General features: G+C 49.3%; 1 protein-coding gene across 16 annotated transcripts in view; it reads right to left on the reverse strand.

The window, feature by feature from the left end:
• ZNF618 (zinc finger protein 618) overlaps positions 1–24,552 on the reverse strand; it is a 184,258-nt gene that overhangs the window by 45,018 nt on the left and 114,688 nt on the right. For 14 of the 16 annotated variants that reach the window (XM_064291568.1, XM_064291567.1, XM_064291574.1 and 11 more), the window contains 3 exons: positions 17,107–17,366; positions 2,152–2,229; positions 1,433–1,471 (listed from right to left, as the gene is read on the reverse strand). In XM_064291568.1, coding sequence (XP_064147638.1) covers positions 1,433–1,471; positions 2,152–2,229; positions 17,107–17,366 — 377 coding nt within the window. Of the gene's footprint in view, positions 1–1,432; positions 1,472–2,151; positions 2,230–16,564; positions 16,588–17,106; positions 17,367–21,079; positions 23,401–24,552 lie in introns of those variants that run through there. The other 2 variants (XM_064291573.1, XM_010587715.2) reach the window with 2 other exon arrangements.

The following is a 24,552-nucleotide window of genomic DNA, read 5'->3' on the forward strand; positions in this document are numbered from 1 at the left end:
ATTTCCCTGAGCCTCAGATTCTACTCCAGAATAAGGAGCACTAATCTCCAAACTGCCTGCCTCCTGCCTACTTTGAGAATCCAAACAGGGAGTGGCTGGGAAGCTGCCTTAGAAAAAAGAGTAATAGGACCCAGTCCTCTGTAGCCCCAGGTACCACCTCAAACTGTTTTGTTGTGTGTGTGTTTTCTCTTGGTAATGTTATTTATTATTTTTTAAAGAATTTTATGGAGGAATAACAAATATATAAGATAGGGGCAGGCAAACTATGGCCCCTGGGCCAAATCCTACCCACTGTCTGCCTGGTGATGAATCTGCTTATCTATTGTGTATGGTTGCATTTGTGCTGCAACACAACGGCAGAGCTGAGCAGTTTTGACAGAGATGTCTGCTCTATGAAATCTAAAATATTCACTATCTGGCCTTTTACAGAAGAAGTATGCTGACCTCTGGCACAAAATGTATACAAATTGTCTAAGTATACAGTTCCTTCAACTTTTGCAAACTGAAGGCACCAGTGAAACCAGCACCCAGCTCCCCTGGAGCCCCCCTTGGGCCCCCATCCAGGGGTAACCACTATCTGACTGCTAACAGCATCAATTAGCTTAGCCTGCTTTTCTAGTTTAAAACCAAAACCAAACCAGTTGCTATCATGTCCACTTTGATTCATGGCGATGCCGTGTGTGTTAGAATGGAGGTGTGAGCCATAGGATTTTCTTTTTTAATTTACTTTGTTGTGGTTGAGAATACACATAGCAAAACATACACCATTTCGACAGTTTCTATGTGTACAATTCCGTGACGTTGATTATTCTTTCCACAGGGTTTTCAATGGCTGGTTTTGGGGAAGCAGACCACCAGGCCTTTCTTCCAAGGTGCCTCTGAATGGACTCAAACCTCCAACCTTTAGGTTAGCAGGCCAGTGCTTTAGCCATCTGCACTGCTCAACGACTCTGCTTTTGTACTGTACATACACGGAATCTTGGAGGATGAACTCTTGTGTCTGGCTTCTCTCACTCAACATTTTTATTGGAGTCATCCATACTGCTATGTGCAGCTCTAAATGGCACATTCTCACGGCTGTGCAGGAGTTCCTCGTGTGAATATGCCATAATTTATTTATCCCAGCATACCCACTGGTGGGCATCTGGGAAGTCTTCGGTCTGGGGACATTAGGAATAGTGCCGCTATGAACATTCTAGTTCACGTCTTTCAGTGGACTTGTGCACACATCTCTGTTGAGTATGCACCCAGGAGTGAATTCTGGGTTTCACAGTTCAGTTTGTTGGCTGAGGGGAGAATCCACTGGCCCCAAAGCATGGAGCACAGCAATGTGTCTCCCTGAGGCCACCCTGGGCAGTCCTGCGGGGAGGGTATGGAAGTGTCTCTCCCTGCCCCCCCCCCCCACCAGCCCACAAGGAGGGGAAATACTTACTGCCTTGGGAGGCTCCCTCCCCTGAGGTGGCTTCGGTGTCTGTAAGAGAGAGAGGAAGGGGATATGGAGACTGGAGCAACACAGAGCCTGTGCCAAGGAAAAGAGGGACAGTTGGGGCAGGCAGCACCACAGAGAGCCATTACAGTGCTAGAAGTGCTCCCCCCTGCCACAGCTCTACAGGAGGTCCAGGGGACAAAGCCTCAGACAACTGCCCTGTGCCCCTAGGTGTCAGCTGGGCCCTGAGCCAGCACCTTTCCTCCCTGCCTGCCAGGGTCAGGGATGCCACCCCTCCTGTCCTTCACTCTCAGTTTCTCCATCTTCAGGAGACCAAAGCCCCGACACCACTCCCAGGGGTTACAAGGAGGACACAGGTGATTCAGTGTTCCCTGCATGGCTGCTGACGCCCAGAGGCACTGAGCATCGTGGGAGGACTAGGAACCATGTGACTTTCCCCAGGCACACAGGGAGCACTTGCGAGCACGGCCTGGCAGCTCATCCTGAGGCTGGCAGGCACCTCCCACCCTTGTGTGCTCCCCCAAATTGAAGGAAGGCTCTCCTCTGCCCGCACGTCCCCTCTACCGCAGGAAGAGGGAGGAGACGCAAGAAGACTGGAGCTCTGTGAGCCCCTGGGGTCATCCATGTGGGGCCCAGGTGGGAAAATGGCCAGAGACTGGGGAGGTGTAAGCCCCCAGGCTCTATCCCATGGGTGCCCCTCTCACCTCGGTGTGCCCGTACATGGGTCTGGAAGCAGTTGTAATACTTGTACTTCTTGCCGCAGATTCCACACTCATAGGACCCTGGAAGACAGGAAAGGCAAGGACTGGTCAGCTAGCACCCAATGTCTGCAGCCAGAAGGGCCCAGGACCCAATACCAATGGCTCCATGTACCACTAAGTCCACATCTCAGGGTGGGGACTGTCCCACGGATAGTCTCGTCCCTGGCACCAAGGAGGCAGCATGGAACAATGGAGACAGCACTGAGCTGGAAGTGAGGAGGCCTGGGTTCAACTTCCAGGTTTGCTTTCAACTCTGTGAGTGACCTTGTGCAAGTCACCGCACGCCTGCCCCCCAGCCTCAGTTTCCAAGTCAGTTAAGACAGGCAGTAACTTCTTCATGACAGGAAAAAGGACATGAAAATAAAAGTGCTCTGAAAGGAATACATTGCATCCACATATGGAAATCTTATTTAAATGCATGAGGTTCGCTTCTAGCTCTCTTTTCCTTGCCATAATGGGACAGAGGTTAAAAGAACAGGCTTCAAGTCAGATGCACTTGGGTCCCCCCTTCTTTCTGCAACTTACCAGCAGAATAACCTTGGTAATTTCTTCAGGCACACTAACCTCAGTCTGCTCATCTGTAAAATGGGGCTAATAGTACCTACCTCATAGGGGAGACCTTTGGCACGGGGCAGGTGTTCCTTACACTCCCCTAGGAAGTGTCCAGAGCTACTACAGATACTCCTGACTAGGAGACGATCCTCCACCAGCACCCCTTCGCCAACAACAATGTCTGCAGAGGAGCTATCTTGCTCACTCAGACACACAGAGATCAGCATGGTGAAAATGCCTGGCTCCAGGCCTCTGCCAGGCCCTCTCCCAGAAGCAGGCAGACTGAAAGGGCTGAGCTCTCTTTCCCAGTGGGCTTTTCAAATGGGTCAGAGGAGAGCCCACCACGAAGAGGAGAAGGCACATGGCAGGCAGCCAAGCAGAGCCCACCACAGCCAACCTAGCAGGAGCCCAGGCCCTGCCCAGCCCACCTACCAGAGAGCCTTCACCCAGGCCTGATGCCACCTGAGTCCAGGCCTCATCGTGCTGTTCAGGGCAGTGCCTTCCTGGCAGAAAGGCCAGGGACCTTGTATCAGTACAGAGGCCCTGGTCCCATCCCAGGCCTAGTGGGCTAGGACCGCTGGAGGTGGGGGTCTGGGAACTGCCATTTCCAAAAAGGTTCCTCAGAGGATTCTGCTACACAGCAGCCAGGTATGGGAACCACAGGTTTAGAGCAAAACAGACCAGGGAGGAAACTCAGCTCAATTGTTAATCAGCACGTTCCCTAATCTCACTGGGCCTTAGCTTCCTCATTGGAAAAATGCAGATAATGTAGGCGGATTAACGTGAAGACTGAATTCAATGTGAATAGTGTTCCTAGCAAAATACCAGGCACCCAGTGAGTGGTGGTGATCATCAACTCCTATCCCGCCTGGTGGCAGAGCCTGTTTCCTGGGTGTGCGCTGAGGGTATCAAATTCAGCCAGAAGAGCACTGGACTTGGAGTCTGAAATGTCAGCTCAGCTCTGCTGTTTGACTGCAGGCACATCCCTCTACTTGCCTGAGCCACAGTTTCCTCACCTTAGAACAGGAATACGATTTCCACATCTATGACTGAGGTCAAGATTAATCATAAAACAACGTGCCTCAGAGCACCCAGGAGGTGCTGGACAAACAGCCGGAGCTCCTCTCCCTCCTGTGGATCACTCCCGGGAATGCTGGCATCCTAACACGATCGTGAAATTTAGTAGTTTGTTATTCAGGGGTTTGTACATGTGTTACCCTCGTTACCCAGGGAAAGATATAAACACACAGAAGGCAAAGAGCAGGTTGCATATTTCTCTGGGTTTGGCCCCGTGATTGGCACACAGTGGGAACCCCGTAAATTCACATGGCCTTGCTGTTATACTCATCTGTCACCCAGTAATAACGACCCGGCTCCCTTCCTGCTGCCTCCACCCACTCCGCAGCAGTCCCTGCCAATTCCCCTTCAACGAGCCAAGAATTTATTGTGCATCTGCAACACGCCAGGCAGTGAAGCTCAACAATGTGCAAGACATGTTTGCTGCCTCCATTTAACAGGAAGCCAACACACCACCAAGCTGGGACACAACTCAGGGTGATGGCGCTATGACAGGGGACACTCAGGGGTGGGACTCCAAAATGGCTACAGCCAGGGGCAGATGTCAGGGGAGAGAGCAGGCAGGAGAAGGGATGGGGAAAGGCCTTCCCTGCAGAAGGAGAAAGTCCCATAGGTGAGAGGGGCTGAGTAGAGGACAGGAGCTGCAAGGGCAGGCAGTCAAAAGTCCGTGGGAGGCTAGGCCCCTCTCCAGAGAGGACAGAGGCCTGTGAGGAGCAAAGACTTGTCCCACTTCAAGATGAGGTCCTCATGGCCCCAGCTCTCTCTCTCTCTGCCTTGAGACCTGGGCCTCAGTTTCTTTAGCTGGACTCAGTGGACTCAAACGGGACACTAACTGCTGAAATGGACAGTGATTGCAGCTGTAATGCCCTGACCCCAACTCACCTACCCAATAAAAAACCAAGCTGTGTTCTCCTACTGGCTTTATGGGACCATCCCCAGCCATATTGAGACCTGAGGGCAGGTGCAGCCTCACTTACTGTCCATCCCCCGTATGGTAGTGTCACGGGGAGCACAATGGCCCCCAATCCCCACAGCGGGGAAAGAATGAAGAAAAGGGTACCTTACCTGGCAGTGTCGGGGACCAAGCACTGTGCGCTGACAGGACGGAGACCTGAGTTCAAGGTCTGGCCTGTCCCTCACTCACCCTCAAACCATGAGCTTAGGCTCTCTATCTGTGGGAGGGGCCAGATAGGCAGGGAGGTGGAAGGCAGGGCCTGGGGAGATGATATCAGGGGTCAGCCAGGCTGGATGGCCCCAGAATGCAGCAGCATGAGTAAACCAAGGTTTAAATCCTAGCTCACCACATACCAGCTGGGGGACCCCAGACAAGTCATGGAACCACTGGCACCTTGGGTCTCTTTTCTTTAAAACAGGTAACAGTGGTGCCCTCCTCAGGGGTAGTGGTGACAATCAAGAGAGATGATACTGTGGGCATTTAGCACAGGACCTGGTACACAGCAGTCACTCAGTAAATGACAGCTGCTGTTACTATCAGTATTTCCGAAGTTTGTTCTTTGGAATCTAACTTCCTGAGTACATCCTTGGAAAAAGAAGCTTATGGTCAAGCAAGCGTGAAGACAGCTCATGGCATGGCCCTGTCCCAGGGAGGCACAAAGGATTTGAGCTCCAAAGGCTCTGACAAGTCTGGCAGAGAACCTTTCTGTTTAATCCAAGGTCTGCCAAACATGCTTGGCTATGGAACCTGTCTGTCCTCTTGGCCTGCTTCAGAGCTGTAAACCCCAGGAAGTACTGCCAAAATGGTCCATACATTCTAGACTGCTAGACTTCCAAACATCCTACCATCCCTCCCACAGCCATGTGCTTCCAGGGTCCCAGGGCAGGCTCAGATCTTCAGACACATGACAGTTACAGAGTGTTGGAAGGGGTGGCCCTTCACACTGGCCCTACAGGTGCTAGCAGGCCTGCTTCTTGGGGCTTAGCAGCTGACGACTCAGTCCAGCCACACCCCCGCCCTTAGGCTCGCCCCATTGGGTCTTGCCCTTCAGCCATCCTGTACCAGATGCATATCTCAATGCTTGGTCAAAAATCCAGGTCCCCAAGATCCACCCTGGGGGCTGCATTCCAGCACTTTTCCATCTGAGTTACGTGCTTTTCTATCTGAGTTACTAAGAAATCAGAAACAGCCCTTAAAGTTGGGGAACATCTGGGAGGTTAGGGAAGGGGCAGAGGCAGCCAGGAGAGCAGCTCAAAATGCTGGACTCGGGGGCAGGGGACCTGGAGTCTAGGCCTGGCCAGTCACCTGGGCTTTCAGGGCCCTTGGTCTGCCCCCTCTGCACAGTTGGGCAGGGCAGACACGATCACGTTATCTACCTAAGTTCATGAACAAACCCCCGCTGGCCAAAGGACATCCACACATTCCCATGGAGGCTGGGACATGATACAACATAGCTGCTACGGCGGAAATTCCTGTTTTCTCTTTAAAATCCAACTTGTATTTTCTGATTCATGATATGGTTATAACATGAAATTTCTCCTGAAAACCCTTCCAGCAAAATGGCCTCCAAGGAGATGTGCCCAGGGTGGGCTGTGCCCTTGTGGTCTCCTGACCCCCAGCACATCCACAGCCCCATCCGCGTTCACACCTGACCTCCTGCCCAGCTTCCTCTCTCTGCTAGGTTCTCCAGCCATTCTTCCCTTTCTGAATCACGGCAGTTACTATCACTAGACCCAACTAAGGACCAAGTGCTGTATCTCCTTTCATTTACACCTCTACGACATCTCTGCGTGGTGATGACCTCTGCCTCCCCTCCCCCCGGCACAGGTGAGGAAGCAGGGGCTGGGGCAGGTGCGTGCAGAAATTTCTCCCATTTCACAGCCAGCTAGTGGGGAACTCCACACACATGAGCTCATTAATTCACACAACTCCAGAAGACAAAGGTTATTATTATCCCCATTTTTCAGAGGAGAGAAACAAGGATTGGAGGGATGACAGACCACGCCAGAGGCTACCCAAATCTGCCTCACTCCTGAGCCCACGCACTTAACTGCCACACAACCAGGCTCTTGGAAAGCACCCAGAAGAGAATCTTGACATTTACCAGGTACACCCAGGTCTTGTTTTTGTCCTCCATCTTCCCAGAAGTCCCAGTGAGGTTGGGACAACTCAATACACATTTCAACAACAAGCTTAAAAGCTCTAGAAGCCAAGTGGTCCAAGCCTGGGGTTACTCAGAGGCTGGCAAGGAACTGGACTCAAAGCTAGCCTTGGGGGATCCAGAACTGTCCTATTGCCACCATGCCAGGTCACCAGGGGAGCTGTGTCCTCCCTTTGGTTACGGGCTCCCCCTAACTCCACAGGGCAGCAGAACTCCCTACCATGTGTAGGTAGTGCCCCAGGATACCCAAGAATCCCCTATGAAGAGCCCTGGGAAGGCTGCTCAGGAGCCGAGCCTTCTCCTCTGCCCCATTCCTGCTATCGCTAGTGACGCAACAAGAATCCAGAGCCCAACCTGACAGATCAGTGGAAGAGACTTGCTCTAATTAACAAGACCTGTCAGGCATTTTCCATAAGCACCTGGCAGAGAGCCCACAGCCAGACTGGCCAGGTAAGGACAGGTGAGTCTAGCTCCCAAGGCCACGGAAGGAGAGGAGGGAAAGCCTAGAGGAAGAAGCCAGTCTCCTGAGGACAAGGCACTGTGGTAACAACCCTCAACTCTATTATTTGCCCCCAGCTATTGACTCGACAACACTGAGTTTGGTTTGGTTTTGGTTTATCTCCAGGTAAGGAGCCTTGGTGTCACAGCAGTTAAGTGCTCAGCTGCTAACCAAACAGTTGGTGGTTGGAGCCCACTCAGCAACTCTGTGGGATAAAGACCTGGAGATCTGCTCCTATAAATATTACAGCCTAGAAAATGCTAAGGGACAGTTCTACTCTGTCACATGGGATCACTAACAACAACAGCTCCACGTAAGTCTAGAAACCTTTCAGAATACACAAAATGCAACAACACAGAAGCCAAAGCAGGTGAATGAGAAGAAACACAAGGGTAGGGATTAGGGACAAAGGGTAGGGATTAGGGACAGAGATGGGTTCCCCGTACAGGGCAATCCTGTATTTAGCTCAGAGCTTTCCCAGCAGCTATGGTTCGCAGGATCACTCTTAGGAGCTCTAAGACTCAACAGAGAGAACAGGGTGGCTTGGGGAACCCTGTCATGGACAAGTGGTTTCCTAAAGCTCTTTGGGGCTTGCACTCAGACTGCATGTCCTCTGGACCAGAGTCTTCAAAGTGGAGTACAATCCCCTGAAGATACATGGAGACTGTCTGCGGGACATGTGAGCAAACAGTTTTAAGAGCCATCAATTTCTCAACTGCTAACATCCAAAGGTATTCTTTCCTAAAATCAATGTGCCAGAGAACAACGTGGCAGGCGGGGAGGCTCCACTCACTTGCACTGGTTCTCCTCTTCCCCTCCTCTCTTACCTTCACCCTTCTCCATGTTACAAAGGAACGATGTATCTTTCACTCAGCCCTACTCGTACCAAAGAGCCCTCCCGGGGAGATGAAAACCTCTGGGCTTCTAACAGAGATGGCTTGAAATATTGGTGTTGGAGTAAGAAAGTGAGTGAATCTAATGACTGGAGAACAACTCCTTTTGTGAAACTGGGTGATTTCAAACTCTTTGCTTTCAACCAAATTGAAAAGGGATCTAATGGAGTTGTCAGCAAAGAGACCACTAAAAATAATGTGTGATGATAGACCCGTGTAGATTCTTGGTGTACAACTTGGAAGGAGTTCAGAGAATTGAGCTACACGGCTAAAACAAAACTCTGGCCATCCCGGCTCCTTATTATGTGATCAAGGTTTCTAAGCATTACACCTATGAAAAAAAAAAAAAGCAGGCATTAAATTAATGCTGAGTCTTGTCTCAATTAGGCAATTAAAAAAAAAAAAGTTGCCCTTGAGTTGATTCTCATCCCATATGTGTCACAGTAGAAATGGGCTCCAGATGGTTTTCAGTGGCTGATTTTTCAGAACTAGATCGCCAGGCCTTTCTTTCAAGGTGTCTCTGAGTGAACTCAAACCATTCAGATGCAGTGAAGCGTTAACCATTTGCCCCACCAGGGACTCCCATTTTAGCAATAATCCATTGCTGTCAAGTTGGTTCTGACTCAGAGTGACCCTACAGGACAGGACAGGGTTTCCAAGGCTGTCATCTTTACGGAAGCAGACTGCCACATCTTTCTTCCGAGGAGCAGCTGATGAGTTCAAACTGCGAATCTTTCGGTTAGCAGCCGACCACTTAACCACTGTGCCACCAAGGTACCATTTTTAGCAATAACAAAAAGTCAAACCTGCTGCCACTGATTCCGACTCACAGTGACAGCGACCCTACAGGACAGAGTAGAACTGCCCCATATGATTTCCGAGGAGTAGCTGGTGGATTCAAACTGTCGACCTTCAGGTTAGCAGCTGTAGCTCTTAACCACTGTGCCACCAGGGCTCCCTTTTAGCAATGAGAAATATTAATTCACAGACACATGAATCAATTGTGGAAAAAAAAATTTAAAAAGTTTCATCCATTTGATAAAGAGGAGCATTTTTAATAATTACTTTTACTTTTACATTTACTATTTATCTAAATTTGTGTTGATTAATTGTATACTAATAATAACTCTCAATCTGGAAAAAGTGCTTTATAATGTAGAGCTTTCTAATCCCAGTAAACTTCTTTAAAATTTCAATTTATGTACACCTGGCTGTAGCAGATGAGTGTGAAAGAGTGATCAATAAAAGACTTTCAAGCATAAAAAATATATTGGTTAGGATAAAATCCTGTGGGGAAAGTAGACTGGAAATACAAATTCAAGGAGAAAAAGGAAAAATGTAGAGTTTCTGGCTGTTAAAGATGCGCTTCTTCGCATGATTTTTAATGGATGAAGGCAGACATCAACCTGCAATGCCGTTTGGATTCCCTTGGATATCTGTAAAAGAGTGATTCAATTTTATATTCAAAATGCCACCTTTTAAAAAAAACAATAACCCAGAAATGATATACCTTGCAATTACTTAAACTCTGGATAAAAATCTTGGATGTCAACTCCAGGATGTGAGAAAGAAAACACAGCTTTTCTAAGTTCTTTTGGAGGTACTGAACACAAAAAGTTCAAAGCCACTGGCCTCTTAGGTTCCCATGGTTCCGAAAGTAACCCCAAATATGTGAACGTCCTGAGGCCTTGGCTAGTACCATTGGGTCTGTTTTGCACTCTTTGTCCCCTTTTAAAAACATTTGCACAGCTATGATCCCCAAAAAGCCTACTGGAAAGACGGCAGATTTTATTACACTCACTAACCCTTCAAGACATGGTTGCTCAAAGAGGCTAAGGGGCTTCTCCAAGGCCCTGTAGTAGGGCAGATCCTTGGTCTCCTGCTTCCAGCCCAGGATCCCTTTCGAACTGGGAACTTTTCCCACCTCCGACCACCAGGCGAAGAGTCAGCAGCAAAGATGGGACGTGCCTAGGAGCGTGGCCAGATCTCCTCCTCTTCAAGTGGCTGCAGCAAAGAGCTGAGTGTTGGTTCTGGCAGGCCCAGGCACAAGGCACTGCCAACAACCTATTGAAACAGGAAACTGACTACCAGCTGGCACCATGAAGCAGGACCTGGCACCTTCGCCACCCTGGTCTGTCACAGGCTGAAACCCACGTGGCTGTGTCTGAATGGCTCTGTCATGCTCTTCTGTTGCTCCTTCCAGCTGTGGCTGAGCCTCCGCCTCCTCCAAGTCCTCACTTGAGCCCCTCCTCCTCCTCCTGCCTCTCTTCCCTGGCAGCCCTGCACGTGGGAAGAAACCTCTGCCCCTTGGCTCTCAGAGTTTGCTGCCTAGAAACCTCCCCGGCTACTCCAGGCTCCCATCTGACCCTGGACTCTGCCTCCTGCACCCTGCCCAGCCTTCCTCTCTGCCCACCCATCTCCAGGATGGGAACTCACTCCCACAAAAGCTGTTCCCAAGCAGGTTCTCCTCTGACTGAACTGAAATTACCTCCTGGTGACTTCCCTGCATTAGTCGGGGCCACTTGGAATATGTCTGCTCTTTTCCCCCAAAAGACTGTAAGTTATGAAAACTTAAGATTCTATCCCACCTCCATCCCCAGCCTCCTTTTCTCCAGGAAGAGCCCCTACCTCTTCCACAGGGCTCCTCCCCACACTGAGAGATAGCTCTCTGGACATAACCTGATTGGTCCTCATCCCCCTTGTGAGGAGGGGCCCAGCTGAGGGTAGGTCCTCTGTCTCCTGTACCATGAAGGAGGAAACCTGGAACTACTCAGGGCTCCATGCACCTGCGGCTTTCCTTGGGTTCCCTCGTCTGTAACCTCCTTGGGCTCCCTCCTCTGTAACCTCCTTGGGCTCCCTCATCTGTAACCTCCCTAGGATTCAGAAGATGGCCTCACAGAGGTCCACCATGAAGAGCACCCATGCTTTGTACTTACTATATTTTGACCACCATAATGGGATCCAGATTGGGGGCCTTATCTCTTGGAACCAGGAAATATTCTGTGCTCTGGGTGTTCTCACTGTTGTGAACTCAGCTTGCCTTGTCGTCAGCATCCAGGGTGGGGATGGCAAGCAGGTTTCTACTTCAGATTCTCTAATTTCTAAATGATTAGCAGTGACTTCTTCACTGGGAGAGTGTGCAATGATCAATTAGTGATGCCTGCCACGAACATATAGGTGGCTGGGTGGCCCAATCAGTTAACCATTTGACTACTAGCTGAAAGGCTAGCAGTTCAAACATACTCAGAGAAGACACACCCTTGGAAGACAGACCTGGCAATCTGCTTCTGAAGGCTCGCAGCCTTGAAAACCCTATGGAGTAGTTCTACTCCGCACACACAGGGCCTCCATGAGTCAGAATCAACTTGACAGCAACTAACGACAAAAGAAGCAATGAACATGGAATTGGAGAGCAGCAACACTAGTGCCCTGTGTTTAGCATTTCTCATAGAGGTGCTCTTGAAACCTCCAGTGTGGCTCTGCCACCCCTCCTGGGGCCACGGGCGTAGGTTCAGCATGCAGCTTGTCAGGTGGGTACACACAACTGCTAATTCACTTCCTTTCACTGCTAGTTTTACCCTAACAAAGCTATCAAGTTCAGTATTGCTAAAAAAGGAAACTCAAGGTCTCCAATGGCAGTGCAGCTCTTTCTAACCCGTCTCAGTACAAGGAATTTCTGGGCAGCAGGGAAGGAGCAACAAGCACTGCAAGCTTGGCAGCCAGCCTCCCGGGCACTGATGCCCCTCCCAACTCTGCCAGCCAAGAAGCTGCCAAATGCCATCGTGTGCCCATGACCTGGGCTCCTCCACGGGAAGTGGCTCAGATAATGTTTGTGTCATTGGGAACACTGTTTGTCTGATGGCTGTTAAAGGGCCAGGGAGAACTGGAGAAGGGGGTAAAGGGGGAGGGAGCTCAGAGAGAAGGCCAACAGGAGGCTCAGTCATGGCGCAGTACTGGTGACTGAAGAGGAATGCTATTCTATTCAGTAACAGCCCCGAGCATGCTGGGTGAGCAACGCATTGAGGAGAGTCTTTGGCTCGGCATGAACCCCTTGCTCCCCTGCCAAGTGCCTCGGGATCATGTTAACTCCCCAATACCAGTCACCAGGACACAGGATGGGCATTGGCATGAGCTCATTTAAAGAGATGGCCAGTGCCTTCCCTCCTTGTTCTACTTCTGGAAGCAGGTGAGAGGGAGGTCTGTGAAGTGGAGCAGGTCCTCCACACAGTGGAAAGAAAAGTCACCAACTTGCCCTGTGATTCTGGACAATTTTTCCTTTCTATAGACCTCTGTTTTCCCCACGGCAGATATCAACAATCGATTGCATCACCCTTTGAAATCCTCAAGCTATCCTAACAGCCAGTAGCAACTGCTTAGACTTGACCCACAAGATGAATTTTACTTCCCTTCCTGAAATTAAAACCAAAACCAAATCCACTGCTATCAAGTCAATTCTGACTTATAGAGACCCTATAAGGTAGAATAGAACTGCCCCCAGAGTTTCCAAAGCTGTAAATCCTTCACGAAAGCAGATTACCACATCTTTCTCCCACAGAGTAGCTGGTGGGATCAAACTGCCAACCTTTCAGTTAGCAACTGAGTGCATAACCACTGCGCCACCAGGGCTCCCATTTTGAGATAAGATGTTCAATTCTAACACTGATTTTTTTTTTCTTTTCTTTTCTTCTTCTTTTTTTTTTAATGCCTTTCCTTCCTGGAGCGGAAGCCAGTTCCCTCTGAGTCTGACCCCTGGCAGAAGCTATGTCCCCAAGAGGAGCCTGCCTCTAAGGATGTGAGATGAGCAGCCATGACCAGCAGGGAGCGCTCTGGCCCTGCTTTGGATGGGCTCCAAAACAGCAGCTCCACTGTGTCACTATGACTTTGACGTCTTTTTAACAAGGGTCTTCTAAGACAGGCCACTCAGATGTTTCACAGGATACTCAAAGCCCCTGAATCCTAGGGAGGCTGCACTAGAAGGAACTCCAGGGACTGGACAGGTTTCCCTGTCCAGGTTTCCCTGTCCAGTTCTCAGATGTGAAAAAAAAAAAAAAAACTAAAACCAAACTGGTGCCATCGAATCAACTCCAACCCATAGCAACCCCATGGGACAGAACAGAACTGCCCCATAGGGTTTCCAAGGAGTGGCTGGTGGATTCAAAGCGCTGACCTTTTGGTTAGCAGCCATAGCTCTTAAGCACTACACCACCAGGGCTGCAAAACTGAAGCCCAATAAGAACTCAAGCCTTCTGACACCTCTTCCAGTGCCAACTTTCTTCCCTAGATTACACTGGCTTATTTCCTAGATTTAGGAATAAAGCAGAAATTATTCTGGTCCTTCCCCTTGGAGCAGTACTTTTCTACTATTACTACTGCCAATAATAGCTAATCATTCATTAAGCACAATGTTGAACATTTTACATACAGCATTTTACCAAATCCTCACATAACCCCATGAACTTGCAATTATGGGAACAGAGGCATAAAGAGGTCAAGTAACTTGCTCAAGGTACCACAGCTATAAAGTTGTAGAGCCTGGATTCACTCCTAGCCCAAGGATTCAGAGCCATGTACCCCACACAACACTGCTCCCTTCCACCGCACGTTTCAGTTCCCGACCTCAAGAGGTGACCAGGACTCATCTCACTGAAGAAGACACTAAGGCACAGAGAGGCCAAGGACCCTGCTGCTAAGCAGTAGCTGAGCTGGAAACCAGCATCAGTGGCTGGCATGAGGCTCGAGGGCCCTGGAGGCTCTCACTGTGCAGGCAGCTAGCCCAGTGAGGACTCCCAACATTTCCCTGGCCTGGCTGCTCAAGGCTTTCCCCGTCTAATCTTGACAGCTGGCTCTGTCCCAGGTTTCAGATTCAACTCCCATTCACTGGCATCTATATCTGGTGAAGGGCATAAAGAGCTCCTGGGTCCAATGAGCCTTAAAACACACACATACACCAAAGAGAGCAGGGCATGTCTTCTCTCCATAAACTAAGAAACCCACTAGCGTTTAACACAGTCTGAAACCTTGCGAGCAGATACTGACGGAGGTAGGTCAAGCATGGGCCCCTGAAGAATCATTCTCTCATTCATCACTGCAGTGGTCATTAGTTTTATTTTTTAAATGCTTCTGGCTCGCCCTTTCTGTCACATGGGGGGATGGCATTTCCTGGCCTCTGTGAGGTTGGGTGGGGACAAGGGACTAGTTATGGCAGTGACTGTGAGTAGATTAACACCTCTCACTTTGGGCTGCAGCAGTTAATGGTCAGTGTGAGTGCGCTGTGGCTTTCTTTCCCTCTGTCACTTGGCTGACAACATTCTATGTAATAGTTGCATTTAGCCTGGGTCCAGAGCAAAGCAGAGCCCCCAGCTGACCCACAAAAGACATGCAGTCTGAACAAATAAAAAATCTTTGTGCTTTTGAGCTCTACGAAGATTTTAGGATCTTTGGTTACTGCAGCATAACCTAGCCCCATCCTGACAATAATAACACTAATACCTACCCTGTTTCCTAGAAGTCAGTACCTTACTAGGTATTGTGGAGTATCAAGCAGGGAAAAACGTATCAGACAGGTTCTGGGCCTCCAGGAGCTCACAATCTCATGGCAGGGACAGGTGTGGACAGGCCCCTCTAATCTAAAGCAGACAGTGGGCAGTGTCCCATGTGATGGGCAGGTTAGAAACAGACCACTTCTGACCAGAAGAAATCAAGGAAGACTTCTGGAAGAGGTAGCACTGGAGTTGGCCTTGAAGGGTGGGTTAGAGATGGTGAAAAGCATTCCAAGGAGAGGGAATGGCATGAGCAGAGGGCAGGAAATACAGGGTGTGTTGCAGAAGAGCAAACTGCATTGGAATGAAGAGACTGAGAAGATCAGAAGCAAGAAATGGGGCTGGAAAGCTAGGCTGGGTCCAGGTTGTAGAGGACCTTGATGCCGTGGGAAGCAGTCTGGCTTTGACCCTAGAGACACTGGGGTACCCCAAGGCTTATCGGCAGGGACATACATGGTCAGTGTTTCATTTTTGCCAAGGCCCCCTGGCAGCCACCATGGAGGGTGGTTGAGAGCAGGGAGACACAGACAAGGCGACCTGGCTGTTAGCGAGATACTGCAATGATCTTGGGGGTCACAGTGGCCACACCGAGTGGAGGAACTGCTGGGAAAGGGGTGCACAAGGCTGATTCCCAGTGGTTGGGAAGAAAATGCAACAGGACTTGGGTCCAAAAGTGGGCAAATACACACACACACACACGGACTCTCCCCACGAGGTCCCATGTACCACACACAGGATGGGGGCCAGGAAGATGGGGGCATTTAGAAGTCAGAAGGAGGTGAGCCAGAGCTAGGCAAGGAGGGCAGGAGGAGGCACGCAGAGGCACTTCAGGGCACAGAAGGGTCTAAGAACAGAATGAGCACAGGGTATGTGGAGGAGGTCAATGGCCAGGGAAATCTGGGCCACAGTAGGCAAGACCTCAATGCCAGGCTGAGGAATGTGGACTTTATCTCACAGGCCAGAGTCTGCAAACTTGGGGCCCATGGAATGAATCTGACCCACAGACATCCTTTACTTGGCAGACTTAAAAATCTGCATTACTTACCAGCATTTAAAGGCAAGGGAATTCACATCAAGTTTTTCGCTTCAGGCCTCTGATTTTTCTAGAGGTCTGGCATCACCAAGCCCACATTCCCACCTGATGGCAACCATCTCAGCAGCTGCCCTCTGCACACGGGGAGTGGGTTCTTCAGTTTCGCTCAATTCCATTTATGCTAAATAAGCATATAGCAGTCTTCAGTACTCATGGATTCCATATTGGTGAATTCACCTATTTGCTAAAAATACTCGGGGCGCTTTCGCAGTGATTCACAAATACGTTCATGCGCAGAGCAGTAAAAAAAATTCTCAGCTGCGGTTGAACAAGAATTCGCTAATTCAGCATTTGCGGGAACTTTATAGAACATAACTACTTACATAGAATGTAACTATTCAATAGAAAATAACTATCAAATAACAAGAATCGACTGGATTTGTTAGGTCCCTGTGGGCATTTGCAATTGTGAACATGACAGCAGCGTAGGGATTCTGAGGGGTATCCCCAGGCTTACAGGTGAAGAAAGCTGGGGTGGGGGTGGGGGAATAATTCCTAAAAATCTAGTTTCCACAGAGATCTCCAGAACCTGGCCCAAACCAGAAGAGGCAGGGGGAAGGCACCAGTCGGTTCTGGTCCAATCCTACCTGGGTATCTGCTCCGTGCAGGACCTGTGCCGAGAAGTGCTCCCAGAGCCCACAATCAAGCTGAGGAGGGAGAAAAGCATTCAGGACACAAGGGGACAGCTATGGCTTTAGAGAGGGAGGATATTCCTCCCTACCAGCCACAACAGAGGGGGAATGGTTTGGGGGTGGAGAACTCCCTGTCACTGGAGGCATTCAAGCAGAATGCCTATGCTAAGTGATAAGGGCTGTGCTAGACCCACCTGTGGCAGGGGAGCCCCAGGGCATGAGGGATTCAGTGGGCCTGCAGAAAGTTCGAGGGATTTGGCTTGAACAAGGTCTCGATGAATGAGTAGGGCTTTGCTACATCAGGCAGAAAAAGGAAGTGCTCTCTAGACTAGAACTGTGCAGGCAAAGGAAATCTGAGGAGCTCAGACCTTACCCAAGGGCAGAGGTGAGCCACTGAAGGGGGCAGAGGTCACAGGTCCCCTTTCTCCCCCAGGCCTCTGGTCCCACATTGCCGGCCTGGTCCTGGTCCTGGCCCTGGCCCCGTGGTGGGCACTCACCAAGGGTCTGCTGGTTGCGGACGCCACCAATCACCACGCAGATCTCAGCGGGCACGTCCCCAGTCCCATCCTTGCTGACTGCCTTCTTGTCCTCCTTGGCCTCACCCTGCCAGATCACCTCCTGGATGTAGTCGTCAGGAAGCTCCGTCTTCACTTTCACCTCCGTCATGGTTCCCTGTTCGGCACTCAGTGAGGCCTCAGCCGGCACGGACTCTGAACCCTCCACCTTGGTGGTCTTCTGGCTACGCTTCAAGCGCTCCCTGGGAAAGAAGAGGGTCTGCTCAGTGTGGAGCCTATGCCTGCCCCCAGGCTAACCTGGGGGCCCACCAGCCCAGGGGGTTGCAAAACATTTAGCCACAGACCTACCACTCAAATGAACTTCACCTTGATGCCCGGGGCACCACAGAAATATGCAAGGCTGTGTGCATAGAGAAGGGTAGACCCCCCAGCACACTCACCCTCCCACATAGGCCCCCATGGTTGCCTCTGAGGCTCCTCTATGAAACCCTGGCTCTAATGGAAACAGCTGGAAAACCACGGGGCTAGCATGCTTCTAACTCCCCCCATTTTACCAACAGGAAAGCTGATGCCTAAAGAGGCCCAGATGTGCCCGCTTGCCTCACCTACCACTTATTTATGTGTAGTGGCGTAGTAGTTAAGTGCTACGGCTACTAACCAAAAGGTCAGTAGTTTGAATCCACCAGGCGCTCCTTGGAAACTCTATGGGGCAGTTCTACTTTGTCCTATAGGGTCACTGTGAGTCGGACCCAGCTCCAAGGCAAAGGGTTTATCTCAACTAGAGTTACAAGAGACCTAAAAAGGCAGCTCTGGATGGTTTAAATCAGTTCTTCCCAAACTTGGACATGCACACCCATTAGCTGAGAATCTTGATAAAATGTAGATTCTGTAGGTCTGGGGCGGGGGGCGCTATATTCTGTATTTCTAATAAGCTCCCAGGTGAGGCTTATGCTGCTGTCCTAAAACCACACTTTGCGCAGCAAGGGTTTAGATGACTTGATGAATGCAAAGCAGCTGGTGCTTGTCTTCTCTCCTTTATTCCTTGGCAGAAGGGCTAGAGATCTCATCCAAGCCCTTGCCTGCTCCTGTTTCACAGATGGAGAAGCTACAATCCAAAAAGGCTCACTTGAGATGTAACGGAGCCAACATCTCTGCCCCCAATACTTTGGACTAAGAGCTGTTTAAACGTCAGGAAACATCCACAAAAGAGCGAGCTCAATATTAAGGTGGGCAGGACATCTATCCCTGAACCTCCTGTATAAATGGGGAGACTGGGGCCTAGAGAACTGTGACTTGTCAAGGGCCACGTACATCAGTAGCAGGGACAAGGCATGAAGCCAGGTCTCCTGCCACCCACTCCTGAACCATTCTCCTCTGTGTTCTCGTAGGGCCCCCTTGTCCTTCTGGCAGAGGGGATCCCCATCATAACTCCGGTGGGGAAGCCGAGCTGTGCCAACTAGGGCTTTGAACCGGTTCAGCCACAGCCAACAAAGGGAAACTGGAACAGACCTGAAGTTTTACAATTTGCATGATGTGGAATGATAACTGGAACGGGAAAAATTATGGGTCAAAGCTCTGGAACAGGAGACTTGGAAGAGACATAGTGAGCCCTTTCAGGTGCCTGATACATGAGACTGGATTACTGGCAGGACTGTGGAGAGCGACACATGTTCAAAGCGGTGGGGTCAGCCGCCATCTTTGAGTAGGGCACCACTGCTTCCAACTCTGTTCAAAATCCTACGGGCAAGAGATTTGGTTCTACGCAACACATACACTGCCCTTGTTTTCTAAAAGGGAAATTAGGTTTCTGAAAGGGCTCTGACCTGTTATTTTTCCCATTCCAGTTATCGTTCCAGTTCACCCAAATTTTAAAAATTTTGGTCTGTTCCAGTTTTGCTTCCTCAGTCATGACTGAACTGGGAAGAACCGGTTCAAAGCCCTGGTGCAAACTGAGAAATCGAGTATTGTTCCAGGCCTCAGTCTAGTGGGTGCAGTCTCCACGGGGGCTATCTTGAGCTAGAGACCTGCACCTTGACTAAAGAGTCATCACAGGGCAGAAAAAACGGCAAGCTTTACAAGGCCCAAGAATACATCCAGGACAGCCAGGTCTGAGAAGTTACAAGGGGATGGCTATGGCTTTAGAGAGGGACGATATTCCTCCCCAGCAGACAGCAACAGAAGGGGATGACTTGGGGGTGGAGAGCTCCCTGTCACTGTAGGCATTTGAGCAGAGGCTGAGTGACAGCCTGGTGGGAATAAGATGTGATATAGTGAGGTGGAAAGAGTACTAGGTTTTGAATTTAGACTGTCCCAGGGTCAACTCCTAGATCTGCCACTCTCAAGCTGTGAATTCCTACATAAGTGACATCATTCCTCTGAGCCTCAGTCTTCACACCCATACAATGGGGATAACAGAGACTATGCACTCTGGTGCGGAGACAATGAAGTAACACATACAAAGACCTAGAACAGTGGCTATCAGTGGAGATGTTTTACTAGAATATATCTTTTTTGGGGGGGCGGGGGAGTGTGCAGGAGTTGATTACAGGGGAAAGTCTCGCATGGCATAACAGACTTTAGCACATGGGCTATGGAGTCAGACAGATGGGGTTTCAAATCCCAGCTCTATAACTTCCCAGCTGTGTGACCCTGAGCAAACCACTAAGCTCCCCTGAGGCTGTTTCATCATCTGTGATGGGGACAGACACCCACACCTACTCTCAAAGCCTCTGTGAGGATCAACCGAAAAAAGGTAATCCCAGGATCCTGTCTAGAGTTTCTCGTATAGCAAAGATGATCGTCATGATGGAAACTGGTAAAGAACCCTTTTTATTGATACTCCAGTTAGACAGTAAAAGAAACCACTGAAATTCCTATTCTAACAAGACAATGCGGGTGCTAAGGGTCAGCCAGTCCTGCCCACCCTGAGGCTCTCTGGGCACAGGGCTGGAAGCCAAGGCCCCTGTCCAACCATCAATGACAGCCCATGGATCCAGGTAGGGTTTTCTAGGCAGGCGGGTAGGCTGAAGGCTCTCCTTGGTTTGGCCTGGCTAGTCCTGACCCTGGTTGCTCAAAGGATTAACCCCCCAAGACACCGCAGATCTGCTTCTAAGTAACAGTGGAGTTCCCACTAGAGTAGAGGTGCCCGCCTCTGCCAGGGTTCCCCACACCCTGAGGTTGCAGGAAAATAAGGGAAGGAAACGGCCTCCCGGCCCAGAATACCTTCACCCCAGCTTTCTTCACTGCCGATGCTCCAAAGCCCGTCCTAAGGCCTCGTGAGCACTTGACCATCCCATCTGAGTGGACTTAGCGTCCCTTCCTGCTCTCAAGGTTCTCACTAACATCATGTTATCCTGGTGGGAGAAGGAGCTGCTGGAGTCAGACAGGCTGGGTGTAACCCTCGACGACACCCACTCACTCTGCAACCTTTGGCAAGACTCCTTTCCTTGAGTCTCAGTTTCCTTCTCTGTTCAAGGGGGAGCAGGATCCTTGCCCACTGTGGGAGTGGGAGATGCTGCCCATAAGGAGCCCAGCCAGAGAGCTGGCACAGAGTAAATGCGTATAGGCAGCAGCTGCCATTATGAAGACGGTATTGGTTCATCCTCCACGAAGGTTCGAGCCTCTCGCCTCTGGGAAGCCTTCCCCGACCACTCTCAATAAGGGTAACCTGAGTGCCATGTCTACCTGGCACAGGTGACTCTTACAGCGGCTTTTCTTTGCAGTCTAATGAACTGATCTCAGCTCACATGTCACCTTTCTGACCTCCCACTCTAGCTTCTAGCACAGCACCCTGTTTTATTTCCTTTGCAGCCCTGACTACTATCGATGCCTCTAGGCCATACCTGCCCTAAGAGCAGGTGGGGCTCTTGCCAGTCCTGTGCACTGCTGTATTCCCAGCACCCGGTAAGCACACAGCAGGTATACCATATTATCTGCTGAATGGCCGAGAGAATACCTGCCTCCTTCAGGCCAAGCCTCTTGGAAAGAGATACTGGAACTTAAGCCTCCTGTGACTCCCCAAGGTCTGCTGAGAAGCCGAGTGGGTCCTCGAGGTGGGTCTGCTGAGGGCACGGTCGGTCATTCATCTGCAACAAGCCTCGGCATGAATGCATCACGGGGAGGCCCTCTCCACAGCCAGGATTCAACTCTGCCTCTCCTGACTCCCCCATCTTTTGTCCTTTCCACTGAACTACTGGCCTTAGGTCACCTGAAAGCGACCCTTAAAATCATGGGAGAATGGCTTCCTCCCACCGGAAGGCAGACCCCCCTTAGTTCTTTTGCCCATGTTCCCCAGCTATAGCCAAGACAGAGGCTGTGCTGGCAAATACAGCTGTAGTTGTGGGACCAGCCCTGACCCTGATTTAGCCCATGGAAGATGGGGCACATAAGCTACTTTCTCTCACAGAGCCGTCTTCTCCCTTTAACGTGACGCCCCAAATCCTCGCTCACCAAGGACACGGGCAACTCCCCTCCCCCCGCTTCCGTGCTTTAGATTTACAAACCCAAATGTTGTTTTTCTCAGAAGCTCTGCATTTAGTCAGGTGCCCTAGTAACAATGGAATTACAGAAGTACTTATATCACTTTGAATTAGTGGTGCAGCTACTCCTAACTTCTTTTAAAAAATTTTTTCATATATCATTTTTTAAAATAGAGCTCATTATTTTAATTATATTCATTTAAATGTACAGTGGAGTCCTTGGATATTCTCAGCACGAATCATTAGGTATATTAGTGAAAAAGCACTCGGAATCTATCTACATGCTGACACTCCATAATCTATTCTATTTGTGTCGCTGTAAAATAGATTTATATATAGATAACTACAAAATAGTTGCTCAAGATATGCTATGAATTTTATATTTAACCCGAGTCACACTTCAACATAAAATCCAAAGTCAGGCACCACAGGGGTATTTTTCAGTTAAGTACACGCTATCTGTGGTCACAGGTTACTGCCTGCACTACCCTGCCATGACAGAAGCCAGAGGGAGTGGGTCCCTGCCCAAAGAATTCCATAAGGGCTCTGGCCTTTCAGTAAATGAGTTCCTTGAAGGCCTAGGGGTCCCACAGCAATGGCCCGGGAACACCAGTGAGGCCTGAATGAGGAAGGTGGTGCTGAGTAGAGGTCCAAGTCCCTCCTCCCTCTGTCTTCAATAAGCACAATTCTGCCTTTTCCCTGGTATATATATTTGGGCCTCTTTCTACAAAGTCCCTGGGTGATATTTAACAGTTTGCACTCAGCTACTAACGAAAAGGTTGTCAGTCTGAGTCCACCCAGATGTGCCTTAGAAGAAAGGCCTGGCAATCTACTTCCACAAGATTATAGCCATTGAAAACCCTATGGAGTGCAGTTCTACTCTGAAGCACATGGGGTCACCACCCATGGGTCAGAGTCAACTTGACGACAATGGGTTCTTTCTACTTAAGTCTAAACTTGAAGAAATGGCTCCAAAGCTGATAAATTTGTGAACCACTGCCATACACTACTCTCACTTTGCTCTTACTCATCCCCATTACTGTGCCAGACTAGGCCAATGTGCCCGCAGAGATTTCAGAAAGAAGTATCTCCCTCAAGGTCTTATCTGACAATTCTTTAAGTGCTTATATACCCACCCCATCACATCTGGTTTTCACAAGAGGCCTGTGGACAGATGGGGAAACTAAAGCACAAAACAGGGCCCATGTCTGTTTTGTTCACTTTCATATCCCTAGTCCCTATGCAATGCCCAGCACACAGAAGAAACTCAATAAAAACAGGTGAATGAATGGCATGTTCAAGGCTACACAACTTTCAGTGTTGAACTTGATCTGAAAATAATTCTGACTCCTATCCTGGTGCTCTTGCTGCTAAACCCTGCAGCCTAAGACTGCAATCGAATAATTTACAAGGGGGTTTCAGGCCCAAAGTCAAGTGCCATTTCTGGGTATGTTGGAGGTAGAGTTTCAGGTCATGCCAGTACCCAGGAGTCAAACAACTTTGTTTCTGGGCACAATTTTTACATCATTCCATCAAAAATGCTGATACTTGAAGATCTACCAAGTCACAGTATTTATGAAAAGTCCTCAGCCTCTGGACTTCAATCCTATCTCCACCACTGATTCTCTGGGCTGCCCTGTGTCTTTCTATCTGCACAACGAGTGAGCTGGGATCTAAGCCCTCTTTTGAGGTCCCTGGGTGGTACAAACGGTTAACACACTCACTGTTAACTGAAAAGTTAGAGGTTTGAGTCCACCCAGAGGCACCCTGAAAAAGGCCTGGCAATTTACTCCCCCCCCCAATAGGAAAAAAAAAAAGCCATTGAAACCCTATGGAGCACAGTTCCACTCTGACACACAGGGTTGCCACGAATTGAAACTGACTAGATGGCAACTGGTAAGGCCCTTATAAAGGCCTTTACCTGTCAGGGGTGTGGACCACCTTGCACAGGATGGGGAGGAGTGCATCCATCTATACCTCTAGACATCCTGAGAACTACTCAACCTCCTCCAAAAGTACTGTTTACTCTGGCACCTTACCCACCTGAAAAAAAAAACAGCGTTAATGGTGAGGGGGAAAGCTTCCAACCACAGAATGTAAATAATGACTTAGTTTAACTCCCTCTGGAAGAAAACTTCATTAAAACGGACTCAACTCATTAGGAATGAGGGTTAACTGGTCTCAAGTTGGGCTTAAATGCATGCTCCCTGAACGCAAGGGATATTAAGTGAATTAACGCCTATGTAAGCATGACTTTAGGAGCTGCGCTTGGTCTGCTCCAGAGCCTGACCACTGATCAGGTTCTCCAACTCAACCCATTTGCCCACCAACCCATTATCCGAGTGCAGATGATTCTGATGTACAGGCAGTCCCCAGGTTATGAACAAGACCCATTCCTAAGTCTGCCTTTAAGTGGGATTTGTAGGTAAGTTGGAACAGGTATCTATGGTTCTTATTTCTCGTCCGTTAGTCAAATGTTTGTCTTGGTATATAGTAGATATTTAACCTTTCTAAGAAAAACTTCCAAATACACTAAAATATCTTCAACATGATAATACAGTAACAAAAGTAACTACATGTGGTACCGAACTGAAGAGAGAATCTGTGTGTGTGCAGGTATACAGTACTGTAAAAAAATTAAAGAAACAGTTCTTAAAACAGTTTAGATAGAAAAAGAAAAAAGATCATGGTTAAAGGTTAACACTCTCGTTCCATCGCTGTTTCACCTTACACTTTAATATTACGTAAATTTGCCCTCAGTTCTCAACAAATTCTTCATCACAGTCGCCTTCACTTGCTGTACGGGCGGCTTTTAAATCACTGAAAAGTCTTCAAGCCTTTTTTTGCACTAAAGTAAGGCTAATAGGCATATTATGTCTATTTTGATCGTCTAACCAAATTATCAATAGCCTTTCCATTTCAATAATTAAAGCACTGCCTGGCTTAGTAA

This window comes from Loxodonta africana, chromosome 9 (genome assembly GCF_030014295.1).
Source record: "Loxodonta africana isolate mLoxAfr1 chromosome 9, mLoxAfr1.hap2, whole genome shotgun sequence".
NCBI lineage: Eukaryota > Metazoa > Chordata > Mammalia > Proboscidea > Elephantidae > Loxodonta > Loxodonta africana.